The 13512-nt window shown below is 40.7% G+C and overlaps 1 protein-coding gene across 15 annotated transcripts in view; it reads left to right on the top strand.

Annotated features, from left to right (window-relative positions):
• Positions 1–13512, top strand: part of MYO9B (myosin IXB) — a 41815-nt gene that overhangs the window by 423 nt on the left and 27880 nt on the right. For 14 of the 15 annotated variants that reach the window (XM_032092582.1, XM_032092580.1, XM_032092581.1 and 11 more), the window contains 2 exons: positions 5033–5142; positions 7767–8660. In XM_032092582.1, coding sequence (XP_031948473.1) covers positions 7824–8660 — 837 coding nt within the window. In that variant the 5' untranslated portion in view covers positions 5033–5142; positions 7767–7823. Of the gene's footprint in view, positions 1–5032; positions 5143–7766; positions 8661–13512 lie in introns of those variants that run through there. The other variant, XM_032092574.1, reaches the window with a different exon arrangement.

Genomic DNA, 13512 nt, shown 5'->3' with positions numbered 1-13512 from the left:
TCGGGGCCGGAGCGGTTCCCCGGGACGCCCTCAGGAGCTCGGGGCCGGAGCGGTTCCCCGGGACGCCCTCAGGAGCTCGGGGCCGGAGCGGTTCCCCGGGAAGCCCTCAGGAGCTCGGGGCCAGGGGCTGTGCCCGGCGCGGGGCAGATGCGGTGCTGGTGACTGACTTTGTGTCAGCTGTGCCCAAGAAGCTGGAGGTGCCCAGGGGAAGGGAAGTATCTGACGCCCGGCTGTGCCTCCCATCTCTCAGGCAGAGCCTGCCCGCTGAGCAGGGCACAGTGTTACTTCTGTCTCCTGTTTCTTCCATCTCCCGCTTGTGATCTTTCAGCCACACAGTGTTCTGCTTTTTCGTGTGATGTCTCTGACTCTCGGTATGAATAGCCTGTAATCTTTCAGACGAGTATCTAATGATCTTTCAAAAAATTTGTTAAAACTCTCAGGGTTCTTTTGTTTCTTTGTGTTATTTTTGGGCATCTCTTGACAGTTGATGCTGCTGCTGTGCTGAGGTCGTGCTTTATCGTGATTACTGTCGTTGTCCAATTGAGTCATGCCTCTGTGTGTATGCCGATAGTGCTCTGTCTTTTTGGCAAGCTTGGTTTTGCAATCTCTGGGAAGTAAAACTTTTGCAAGCTAGGAACATCCTTTGTTACATGTTTCTAGACTAAAAGTATCAGACTACTATCTTGACTCCTGGCTTTCGTGGCCATAGGGTTGATACAGGTATGTGCGATCCTAGTGGAAGATGAATTCCCAGTATCATTTTAGCTTTGTTTTCTATTAGTCCGTAAGTGTTTTGGCAAAATTCTTACCCAGCTTTATTTGCAATTCGTGTTTGTGAAAAGCGAGAAGCACTTTGGATGCAAATGAGCCCAGCATTCTTTGATTTCACCTTCTGGAAATGGGTCGCAGTGGAGCAAAGGGCTGGAAATGATCTCAAGCTCCTGGCAGATGCGATTAGCCTTTCAAAGATGTCATCAGCATCCTCCCACGGTACTCCTAGAGGTGGATCAGTATCGGTGTGTCTGCCAAGCTGTTTGCAAATAAGTTTGTCATGGGTAATTAGGAGCTCTTTGATTTCAGGCCTGTTAGCTGGAATCCATTGCTGAAGAACTTGCCCTAAAGTAACAGCGTGGGGTAACCCTGCATTCCAGTTTAGGATGTTGGTGTCACACCCAGCAAGTTTTAGTCAGCCCTGGGTGTCTTTAACTCAGAATCTTGTCAGGAACAAATCAATTTTAAGTAGGGGAAGCAGCTTGGGGAGCTTTTAATGCACATTCACGTTAGCTCCAAGATTCAATTTGGCTTTTTTTAGGAAAGAGTTCATCTTGATTATTTTTGTCTTTGCACTGCTGTGGGGTTCTCTGCCTGCCCTACATCTGAAGTCCAGTAACGTTGTGCTTTTCAGGATGATGCATCCGAGGCCACTTCCTCAATCTTTAGTTCTTACTTAGCCACAAAACTCGGGAGTTACTGCAGTACTGCAAAGTATTTTGTAGAACTGTACAGTTTGGGGCTTGGGTTGTTTTTTTTTTTTTTGTTACTGTGCTTGAATGTTTGTCTCAACAAAAAGCTTTTTCACAAGTTGAATCTTGCAGCTCCTGCAGTGACAGCTGCCTGCACAAACTGTCCATTCCCAGTGGGAAGACTCCCAGGTTTTGGGCTCTTCTGTGGAACCCAAAACGTCTGTGGAACTGAATAATTTAGGAAGAGTAAATGCAACTGATGAAAGATTTAAACAAGGTTCATCTAGAAAGGAGTACTCTGTGCAGACAGTTTTCTGACCCATAGTGATTCAAACATTAGACCTCTTGAATAATCCTGTGCATGAATAACATGTTTGACTCAGATGCACACTGAGGCTAAGTATGGCCTTTCCTCAGCTAGAAGGTCAAAGGGCAGGATTTGCATATCCTAGGCATTTAAAAAGGAAGAATTCCTAAAAAATGCAACAGTATTGGCTGTCTCTACAGTCAAGGAAAATAGTGAAAGACTCTGATTCAACAAAAAGTTTATGGCTCAGTGCTTTTTTTTTTAGTTTGAAGGCTGAAGGTGTTTATCACATTTCTAAGAAACAAGGCCTGTTTATGCTAATATCAAGAAGTAAAGCCTGAGATGCTGATAAGGGTTTATTTTTCTAATAGAAGGACTAGGAATGTCTTTATTTCACAAAATGAAAATTCAAAGGTTTTGTCTGTAGTATATTGTGTTTTCTTGGTGTATCAAGTGACTTAAGCGTGGCTTGTGCTTTTATCAAGGCTTTATTGTGTTGTGTGTCTCTGATTACCAAATGAAACTCAATGCAGATTCCAGAAAAATCTGCCCTTTCTATTAAGACCAATGATATTAAACAATAAAAGTGTTTTTAAAGATATTTTTGGCATGTGTACATTCTGTTCACACAAAAGTTCAACCTAAAATTTCTTTAAAAAGTTTCTCATCGGTGTAAATGCAACATTAGAGCAGTGAGACTTTTATTTCCTTTGTTGACAGCTGTAGTGCTGTTAAGGAAAAAATTAAGAAAAGTACAAAAGGTGGTAGAATGGTCCCCAAGGTTTTTTTGGCTTACATTCTTTACCTCTGACCCTTTCAGTTGTTTTGCTTTGATTCCTCAACAGGACCACATTTTCTGAATCATACTCCCATGTGCATCTGTAACTCTGTGACATCACACTTTTCATAAGGTGATAACATTTATAAGGTAATAACATCTAATGTCACTGTAAAGCCTGATAAGGTATCTGTGTTTTGAGGTGAGTTTGTGCATTTGAGTCATTCAGGGGAAGTGAAGTCTGCATTAGGGGTGGTTTAGGGTGTGAATTGGGGTCAGGGTCCCAGGAGCAGGTAACTGAGAAAGAACTGCCTGTAACAAAAGTAATTTCTTTTATTTTTTCCTGTGTTACACTGCATTACAGTCCAGCTTCTCCTTTGTCAGGCACTCTGGGGCAGTAACTTCCCTGGCAGGGGTGATTGCAAAGTGTAGTAACAAATGTGTTGTAATTTTTGTGTGGTCCATTCAGAACTCCCCCTTTTGGAGTAGAAAATCCAACGGTTTTTAGTTAAAGAAAACCAAGGATCTAAAGTCATTTAGTCCAGCTGAATTTTTCATAACCAAGGAAAGCATTCAAGTGTGACTGGAATGCGAAGTGATTTTCAGGTAATCTACAAATGCCTGGAATACTGAAAAAATTAAAATCAATTATGCTCAATTAACAGCACCTGTCCTTATGACATGAGGTAGGACAAGGGTCTTTGCCTTACCTGGTAATTGCCTTACCTGTTAATTGTGCAGTTAATTGTGGAAACTTTAAGGTGTCTCTGTAGCCTGTTTTGCTGGAAATTCCTTGCATTGGAAATCAAGGTCAGCAACAGCTGAATGTTTTTGAAATTGCTAAATGTTTTCAATTTGACCAGACAGATTGGTCTCTTTTGGGGATGGTCACTGGCAGTTCTGGTGTTTAAGAATATTAGAGGTCAAGTACCTGTGATACATTTCCACTTCTGTGTTAGGAATTGCTTGGTGAGCAGTGGGAGAAGCTTGAATCTTTCCCTTTGAGGAATGCAGCAGTGCAAATGCATATAAAAATGCGATGAACTGGAATATTATAAAGTTCATCCTCAACATTTTTGCTGTAATGGTAGCTTTCCCTTTTTAGCTTCACCATGATTCATTGACTAAATATGTGGCTTCAAATTATGGCCTTATTTAAACTAAAGAGATACCCTGCACTGATTGGGGTGAAGCTCTCTGCTGGAGTTCACTCTGTTACCAATTGGACACTGTTGGCTTTAAAGCCTATTAAAAAATTAATTTGTTTAATGGAGTCCAGAAAACCCTTACCAAATACCATCAAAATTACCATCTAGAATTGGAATTTTTTTGTTTTTTTAACTAAAATTGTCTGAGCAAAAAGTAAAGTTACAGATCTTTTCCATATGTTGAAAAGGGATTTCTTATAAGAAAGGGTATTGAAAGAACTTTAGGTAACTGCAGAATTTCCACCTCCAGACAGAACCCAGCAGTGGTATTTGGGCTGCAGGGTTTGCATGCTGACCTGATGGTTTCAGTATTATCTTCTTTCTTGTATTTCTCCTTTTTCTTCCAGTATTCTCTGCACCTGAATTCAGGATCGTGCTTCCTTGATGAGCCAAATCACACTGAATAAATATTTAAATTGCTTTAAAATTGTCTAAATAATTGGAGGTCATAAAATGGGAAGGAATCATTGCAATCATCTCTTCAGGCTGCTCTTGACAAAAACAAGAGTGTGTTACCTAATTAACTTTTCTGATTATGGGGCACATTGGTTACTGGGAACTGGCCGATTTTCTCAAAAGAGTTTTGGCAACCAGGCCTCATCGTTAGTGTCAGTTAAGTTTTTGCAGTGCAGTTTAACCTTCTGGTGATGTTTATGTCTTATGTTTGCCTGAGTTTGTTTAGCTTCAAATTCCAGCCTCTGGCTTGTGTTGTGGCTTTTTCCTCCAGCCTGGTGATTGTACCCAACTGCAGGTCCTGTACAAGGACTGCCACTGATAACTGTGCTCCTCACAGACAAAGCTTGCAGAGTGTTTTGGCTTTAAGGGGGGTATTTTCTAACAGATTTGGGTTTGTTCTTGTTGCTGCTACTCTTAGCTCCTTAATTGAAATTTGAATTTATTCTAGATGCTGGTAATGTATCTTCTGAGTGCAAGGGTCATATGGCTGCCTAAGGAAATATTAATTTATGTTTATTTGGAGATTACATTTACTGTCATGCTTGTGGTGCTATGGTAGAACACCATGTTTAGATGATTCCTTGCTATGGTTTTCAAACCTTTTTCAGGATAGCTCCCATTCCATCCCTCTGATATGGATTGTTTCTTAGATAAATTTGAAGTTTTATATGTCTGTAAACTCAGCTGAAATTTGTTTAGCAGTTGTTTTCTTGCTCCTGTATTACTGAACTACATAATCGATATAACTTCTTGCTCACTTGCTGCCTTATCAATCTCTCAATGACATGGTCTTTATCAGTAACTCTTTTCTCTCTTTTAGAACCATCATGAAAATGTTTACTTTGATGTCAGAAATCCAACTTCACTAGGAACTCATCCTCCAATTGCTTGAAGATACCCTGTCCTTAGTTGAATACTGGGACTCATTAGGTAACCAATTTATAATCTGTCCAGTGAATGCTCTTTTGCTTTTATGTTCTAATTTGTGGCTTGAAATACTGTTTAGTGGGAAGTCAGAGGTCTTTCTCTTTTAAAGCAGTATTGTCATCAAATAAAATTGGATATCCTTTCTAAGAAAATCACATGTTATAGGAGACCATCAGGTTTTCCTCGAACCTCTGCAGTATTTGGACATTTTCAGAAGGAAAAGTTGAATTTTCCAGTCGTACATACCTGAGCAGATCCTACTGGCTCTCATGGCCATGGGTTTGTCACTCACAGAGAAGTGGCATCTGTACTCTGGCTTCCCCTTTGGAAAGTGTGAGCCAGGATCTTGAGCAATGTCCCACATTTTGGTGGCTGACATGAGACAAGGTTAGGAAATGTGTGTTAGTAAAGTCACAGGTCAGTGCTGAGGTTCAGTTCTTCTGTGTTGGCAAAAAGCTGGTGCCACATTTTTTAGGGAGCTGTTTTGGCCAAAATGCTTACTGAGGGGACTTCCTCTAACTTAGCAGACTGTGTGTCTGAAACTAATTGCTGGGGGGTGAAAAAAGGAAGTCTGCAAAAGGCTGTCTCCCTTTAACTGGCTGAGTAGCTTGAGAGGAAAATGGTCACTGTTGTTCCATTTTTCTGTCTGTGCTCAGATTGATCTTCCCCATGAGCAACAGTCTGCTGTACATTCTACTGTGTGGCAAGGTTTGAGCTTTTATGTATTAAGAATGCTTAACACTTGCTTAATTACTTCAAAGGTACTTCAGGCTTCTTTGCTGGTCAGTGATAATTACAGGAAATGGAGAGGGGACTTGGAGTTCACTGCTCCAGCCTTTTGTATGACCAGGTTCTTGGAACCAGTCCTCCTTAATGAACGAAGAATGACATTTAATGGGGAAAAAACATTCTTGGGTGGATCATACAGTTCGATCAGAGATGTGCTGTGGTTTGTCTTGCCATCTGTGGCTTATTCAGCCTTCCTTTTGATGAGTAGCCACTACAAATGATCCAGCTTGTGTGGCAGTGTCTGCTGTAAGCTGTCTATGCAGAGTCCCTCAAAGCACAGCTCCCTCCTCGGAGGCTGTTCATGAGCCACAGCTATGTCATATGTTTTGTGAAGTGATTCATTACTTGCAGTGGAAGTGGCAGCTAAAAGCCTCCAACTCTACTGATTTTAATTTGAAATGATTACTCTCTGTGGCCTTGTGCAAGTTCCTGTGCAGTTGTTTAGTGGCAAAAAGTAACTTCTTTGGCATTTCTCTGCCTCTTTCCTCTTTTTTTTAAAAATGTATTTGGCATGTCAGTGTATAATTAGAACACTTTGTTCTTGAAACAAAAATTGAGCTGCTATTCTCAGTATGAAGTTTTAAAGACTGCTAAAACAAAGGGGTACTTCATTATCCTTCTTTTAGTACCCCTTGATAAGCAAATGAACTGTGGAGCTAAAGCAACATGGGCAAACTTAGTCCTGGTGATCTGGGAGCACCAAATTGCAGATGAGAGAAAAATCACCGGCAAAGGTGATGGTAACAAAGTCTAGAGACTTTTAACTTGGCAGTGAGGAAGAGGTTGGCTTCTGAGGTTGCTGATAGGCTGGAGTTACATGTCTGGCCTGCACCAAGGCTGAAAGGAGGAAAAAGCAGTCATAATGAATGATTTTTGGTGATTTGTCAATGAGGATCCTGAACCCAGTGAGGAAGGAGTTGATGTGATGGGTATAAAGGCTTGGGAATGAAGTGGGTTATTTAGGATCTTGTTTACTGCTGAAAAGTAGTTGCAGTAAGACTGAACTTTACTTTGTTGCCTAAAATGGAAGATAAAAGTCATGTAGTCATGTTCAAACCCTCTGTAGCAAGGATGTGGTTCACTCAGTGAAACGAGCAGGCTCTTGTCTGTGTAAATGATGCGTGCTAAGAAATCTCTGCGTTGTGTTAGAAGGAACCGAGAGCAGTGTCTGCTCCAGTCAGCTGGGGGCTCTGCTTCGTGAAAGCTCGGAGGGGTAAATGCTGTACCTGTCTTGTACCTCTCATGAAAAGAGGTTAGTTGGGGGAAATGAAGGGTAAAAAGAAGTGGATCTTAGTGTCAGAACCATTTTCCTCCTTGCATCTCTGCGCTGATCCCTCTGCCATAGCTCATGGCTGCTCTAAACTGTCACTGCTGAATTAAGAAGTGACCAAACCCTGTTTTTTACCTCAAGCTGCTGGTGCAGCTTTAAGGAAGAGTTTCTGTGGGAGGGTGGATAAATGTTTATGTGAACCAGGTCAAGGAAAGCATCTGGGCTAAAACTAACCTGGGCAAACAAGGAAGTTTTAATTTGGACGTTGGCCCTGGTTTATTTTGCCTTGGCTCTGTGAATTCTTGTGTGCCATGACAGGGAGAAAGGGGTGGCATGGGAATAGAAGGAAAAGTGAAAGGAGGCTGGGTACATTGGGAGCTCTCCATTCCATAGGATATGCCAAGCAGGCTGTTAGAAATAATACCACTGATAGTTAAATTATTAACAAACAAATGCACTATGTGATATTCTTTGTATTCTCATCCTGCAGAAAATAACACCTTGCCCTGATACCTCTTGTACACATTTCTTAACACCTGTTTTTTTTCATTTTTCTTTTTTTTTTCAGACAATGGGCACTGCATATTAAGCAGGGGTGGAAGACTGAAGCCCATCTGGGGACAGAATGAGTTTAAAAGATGCTGACAGTGCAGTTTGCCAGGCAAAGGCAGCCTATAATCTTCATATTTACCCCCAGCTCTCAACAGAAAGTGCTCCCTGCTGCAAAGTGACAGCAACCAAGGACAGCACGTCATCAGATGTCATCAAGGATGTGATTAATATCTTAAACTTGGACGTCTCCAAACATTATGTGCTTGTGGAGGTGAAAGAATCAGGTGGAGAAGAATGGGTACTTGACATAAATGATTCTCCTGTGCACAGGGTTTTGCTTTGGCCTCGCCGCGCTCAGGATGAGCACCCGCAGAAGGATGGGTACTACTTCCTCCTGCAGGAAAGGAACACTGATGGCACCATCAAGTACGTGCAGATGCAGCTGCTTTCCAAGGAGACAGATGCTCGGCGCTTGGTGGAGAGGGGTTTTCTGCCCTGGCACCAGGAGGACTTCGATGACTTGTGCAATCTCCCCAACCTGACAGAGACAACGCTCCTGGAGAATCTCAAGTGCCGCTTCCTAAAGCACAGAATCTACACTTATGCAGGAAGTATCCTGATTGCAATTAACCCCTTCAAGTTCCTGCCCATTTATAATCCCAAGTATGTCAAGATGTATGAGAACCATCAGCTTGGGAAGTTGGAGCCTCATATTTTTGCCATTGCTGATGTGGCCTATCACACAATGCTTAAAAAACATGTTAATCAGTGCATCGTTATATCAGGTGAAAGTGGGTCTGGGAAAACCCAAAGCACAAACTTCTTAATTCACTGCCTCACGGCACTGAGCCAGAAAGGGTACGCGAGTGGTGTGGAGAGAACCATTCTGGGAGCTGGACCAGTTCTGGAGGTAAATTTATGCTCAAGTCACCTTCTGTGCAAATTGTTTTTTAAAAACTTGAAGTAACTGCTGTTGAATGCTGCTTTTGAGTCACCTACTTGGTTTAAGCATAAAATGTCACTGCTTTAGGCTTATCACTTGGTTTAGGTTTAAATGTCACTGCGCTGCAGTGGTGCTTGGCAGCGTTACCTGACTGATTCTAATTGATTTTCCTTATTATGTTCACTTGACTTCCTGTTGCTTGTCATTTATATATGACTTGACTTTCCACCACTACACACCAATAATCTGGGGCAAAGGTTACCTGTGTTTTCCATCTGAAAGTTTTGATGGCATTTGAATCAAATCATAAGCAAACTTTTCATAACTATTGTTCCACTGAAACATCAACTCTTTGGTGCGATCCTGCCTTTATGTGTGAGCATTTTACTGAACTCACTTTTTGAGGGAGTTATTTCCTTTCTACAGCTGTTTGTGGAAGAGACCAACATTGTTAGTTGGGGAGAAAGTGGGAGTCTGTTTTGGCTTTTAACTATTACAGCATTTCCAACAGAAGCAAAACTAAACATGTTTAATTCTAAAAAACTGAACATTTTTAGTTCTCCTTTAGAGAAGGAGGGGTTACAGTTGGTGTTGTATTAGGTAATGTCAGGATAAACTTAAACTGGTATGTTAGGCCTCTCTTTTTTACTCTCTGAAAGGAAAAACTCTGGAAGTGTGGATGAATGTAATGCTCACCTATATCAAAATTTTCAACAGCAAAGAGCTTGAACACCATTTTAATTTTTAGGTTTAGTTTCAAATGTAGTAACACTTTCATTAAAAAAATTCAAGCTTTTTTTAAAGCTCTTCTGTAAAGAATGAGGATTATATGCAAGTTCTTTTTTGCCTTGCTTTCTGCTGCTTGAAAGAAGAAGTAAAATTGAGGCTTGTTGGTTGCTGGAGTTCAAGTTTGCAGTTCTAAACAGAAAACAGGAAGGGGTCACAGTGGAAAGCCCTGTTTGATCAGCTGATTTCTCTGCCTTTGATAAATTTAAGTGTTTCATATCCTCGTCTACAGACCTGATACAGCTGTGTCAAACCAGGCAGAGATGTAACGTCCTGTGTGCCTGTTGGTCTGCTGAGTGGCAACTGCACGTATTCCTGGGGTCAGAACTAAAATTCATAACTTTGCTGGAGTCACAGGTCGATGTTGTATAAAGCTGGGCATGTTCATAAAGAGGTACTTGTGTTTTTCTATGCTAAGATTGGTTGTCTTAAGTACCACAATTTCTTCAGACTTCCACTGAGCATTTAGTAATACTTTTCATGAGAAAATATTCTTTCAGAATTGAATATATGTTCATGTAAATTCAGTGTGCATCAGAAAGGTAGGCTTAGAACATAAGAGGTAAAATCCAGTTATCCTGCTTTGATGCATCAGAGTTGATTCAGCTGACAGTGAAGCTTCCATGTTTCCCAATTTCAGTCACTAAGCCTAATTAAAAAAAAAGTCAACTCTCGGTCCGGGGGAGGGATGCACAGAAAGCTTATGTTGCTTTGTGGAAGTTAAACTGACTGCAAGCTCCTCTTAGATCTGGTCACTTCTAAATCCATCCCTGGTGACTCATTTTGGGTTTTTACTGAAGGGAACTAAAATGCTACAAGGGAATTTTTCTTGAATTGATGTTTCTGGGGACTTTTTGCACAAACGGTTTTGCCGTGTGCCCAGACTATTTGAGAATGTTTAACTTTGAAGTTTTATTCTGAGTCTTCATCAAAGTTGAAAATGTACTCTTGACTAAAAACTTCCATGATGTAGAAATGGGTTGCATTTTAGGTGAGAACTTCCTCATTTTAGGGATCTCTTATTTCTCTGCCACCTAAGTAAAATGGGTCTATTTGTAGGCTGACCTTCTGTAAAAGTTCAAGGGGTTAAAGCAGCTGTTTCTAGCACAGAGGAGCGAGCACAATTAGGGTGTTATGGAGGTGGATTTATAATTTTATCTTTTCATGCTTAGGGAATTGGAAACATTCCTTAGTGAATCCTGTGTCTGAGTTGGCTGATTAACCTGAGTTCAAATCTCTAAACAATTTACAGATACACTATTGTTAATATTTTTGTTCCTTGTTTACAATTTCTAGACTGAAGAATGGAGTTACAGCAGGACCGTGAAAGATTTGACATTAAATGTTGCTTGATGTTGCCTTGTCAAACATCTGAGAGATGAAAGCCCTGATGCTGAGACAGTGTAGTTAAAAATTAAACATGGTATCAGCACAACTGCTGTCACATGGGCTGGTGAGAGGAGAGTGGTCATGGGGCAGCCCTGAGCCTCAGATGCTTCCTGCTCAATCCTAGAACCCGTCTGAGCTGTTTAAAAGGTTCCTTGTAGGGGATCTAATAAGCAGAGGTCAATTCCAATAATTTTGATTGTTTGGCACTGCTTGCAGCTTTCCAGAGAAAAAGGATCAGAGAGGGAAGCTGCTTCCATGGACAGTGGTGCCTAAAGCTGAGCTTTGTGCTGTTTTATAACAGTTCATGGACATTCAGTTGCCTTTCCTGTGTGGGAATTGCTCTCAGATTATAGTTTGTTGTTTTCTTTTTTTCTTCAATTGTATTTCCAGGCTAAGGGAGATCATCTCTAGTGAAGAGCAGTTTCTTTAAAACTGGTGGGGAGATAAATATAAGCTCTGTTTTAATATATTCCTGACTTTTTAAACCTTTTCTAAATTTAGTAATTAAAATACAGTTCCCTGACTTGAAGCTTTTCTTGTATTGACTTGAGTTCAAGTTACTTATGATTGAAATCCTAAGAAGGAATTTATACTTGCGAACTATTTGGGTCAAATTTGGAATAGTGAATCAAACCTTGGGGAACTGTTGTTTGGGTCAAATTGGGAATAATGAATCAAACCTTTGTTTATTTTATTGTCTGAAACAAGACAATTAAACCTTTCCATACACACTGAAGAAGTTTCCAATAAATTTATATTTTCCTTTCATCAGGGAAAAATGCTTAACTGCATGTTTCAGCTATAAAACGCACAGAATGCTATCTAAGACTTTGAATTTATTTTGGAAACCTAAAGTTAACTTATTCTTCAAACCAGTTAATTCAGTAAAGTGGCAGAAAATTGAGTTAGGGGATGGGAGCATGTGGTGAGAGAAGTGAGGGAATGGGAGCTTTGTCTTCTGGCAGCTGAGCTCCCCTTGGCTTTCTGTCTGTTGTTAAATTGTAACCCTCAGTGTTCCGTGTTTATTACACAATTTCAGTTCCTTTTTGAGTGCGCTGAAAGTTCATTTCCCTCTGAAACAGAGCTGAGGAGAATTGGGACAGATGAAAATATTGGGGTGTCATAATTCTTCATGTATTATTTTGAAAATAATTGCTTATTCCCATTTGGATGTGTTCTTGATTTCTCAATGATGCTGAACCAGTCTTTGGAAAGAATTAACGCCAAATAAAATGGAAATTCCAACAGGAATCTTTTATTAACTGGCCTTCTAAAGAAGAATTATCATTGATAGCACAAGCATGTGAGAGGGATCAGAGTTTTTAGAACTCACGGTATTTAAAATCTTCTAAAATTTAATCGTAGCAAGTTTTATGCTTTACGATTCTGTGGAGAAGAGCAGAGCAGTTTGCTGTCAGCTCTGTTTTCTTCATGACAGTCCTGCTGTGCTCGTGCCTTTGGTCTGAGATGGGCTGAAGCTCAGTGGAGCTTCAGCTCTGGTTTTCATTTGTATTTGCCATCAAAGCCTGCACATGCATTTCATGGGTGTAGCCTGTTCTATTCCAGGGAAAGTGCTCGTTTTAAGGCCATTATCTGAATGTGTTTGTTTTAAGAATTGTAATCAAAGGAGGAATGGAACTTCCTTTTTGCATTTGCATGCGTGTCACTGTTTTTCCTGGTAAAAATGTGATGTTGCCTGCTTTTCCCTGCTGCACACAACTCTCGGGGAAAAATCACCTTGTCCTTCATTCAGTGGGGATTGCTTGGAGTACCCGGGGCGTCCCCCAGCAGGAGGAGTTGCAAAATTACCCTGAGCACCGCAAGTTCCTGTTGGTGAGTGGATACTTCACAGCATGGTTGTGAGGACCACTGTTAAACCAAGTTCAGCTCTGAAGAAGTCATTTCCTCTGCCAGGGTGTGGAATTTGAGTCTCCCATGTCCTTTGGCACAGTAGAAGATGGATCTGTGTGCGGTGATGGCTCTGCCATGGAGCTGAGTGGTTTACGTGGAAACTCCCAATAGCTTTATCAGATCTTGGCAGTTCTTATGAAAGAATTAAATGAGACTTTTGTTGTGTTCCTGAGGTAGATACTGGGAGCGTGTGTGTGGGGGGTTTTGTTGGGGTTGTATTTTAGCAAATAAAAGGAGAATTCGGTGGTTTTCTGAATACTTTTATATCTGTCCCTGTTGTAAGACTTTTATATCTGTCCCTGTTGTAAGACTGTCAGGCTCCAGTTTATGCCTCTCGCATTCCAAGGTAAGAGGATGGGTTGAATGACTTCCTGCCTCCCAGAATAGGCAATCCCAGCTCAGATTCCTGCTGGTATTGGTCTGCTATTTTTGACTCACCCTGTTTTATACAGCTGGTGTTGTGCATTGGAGTGATTTAGTTTTAGTTTTTTGGTTCTATTTGTCTTCTCATGGACTCACAAGGGAAAACAGTGAATGGGTTTGCTTATATAAAGGGTTAGTTTTCTTTAGTTGAAATTTTCTTGTCCCTTCAGATCTTCTGACTTTATTTTGTACTCGCCAAAGTATTTTGAAGAACATGGTAACAGTAATTTAAGTTAAATATTACAAAAAAAAAAAAAATCTCCACCCAAAATGTTAATTGACTTGGAATGTTCTTTAAAAAGTTGTAGAT

The sequence above is a fragment of the Corvus moneduloides genome, chromosome 28 (assembly GCF_009650955.1).
Source record: "Corvus moneduloides isolate bCorMon1 chromosome 28, bCorMon1.pri, whole genome shotgun sequence".
Lineage (NCBI taxonomy): Eukaryota > Metazoa > Chordata > Aves > Passeriformes > Corvidae > Corvus > Corvus moneduloides.
The sequence above is the reverse complement of the archived record's forward strand: the minus strand, read 5'-3'. Positions and strand labels throughout refer to the sequence as shown.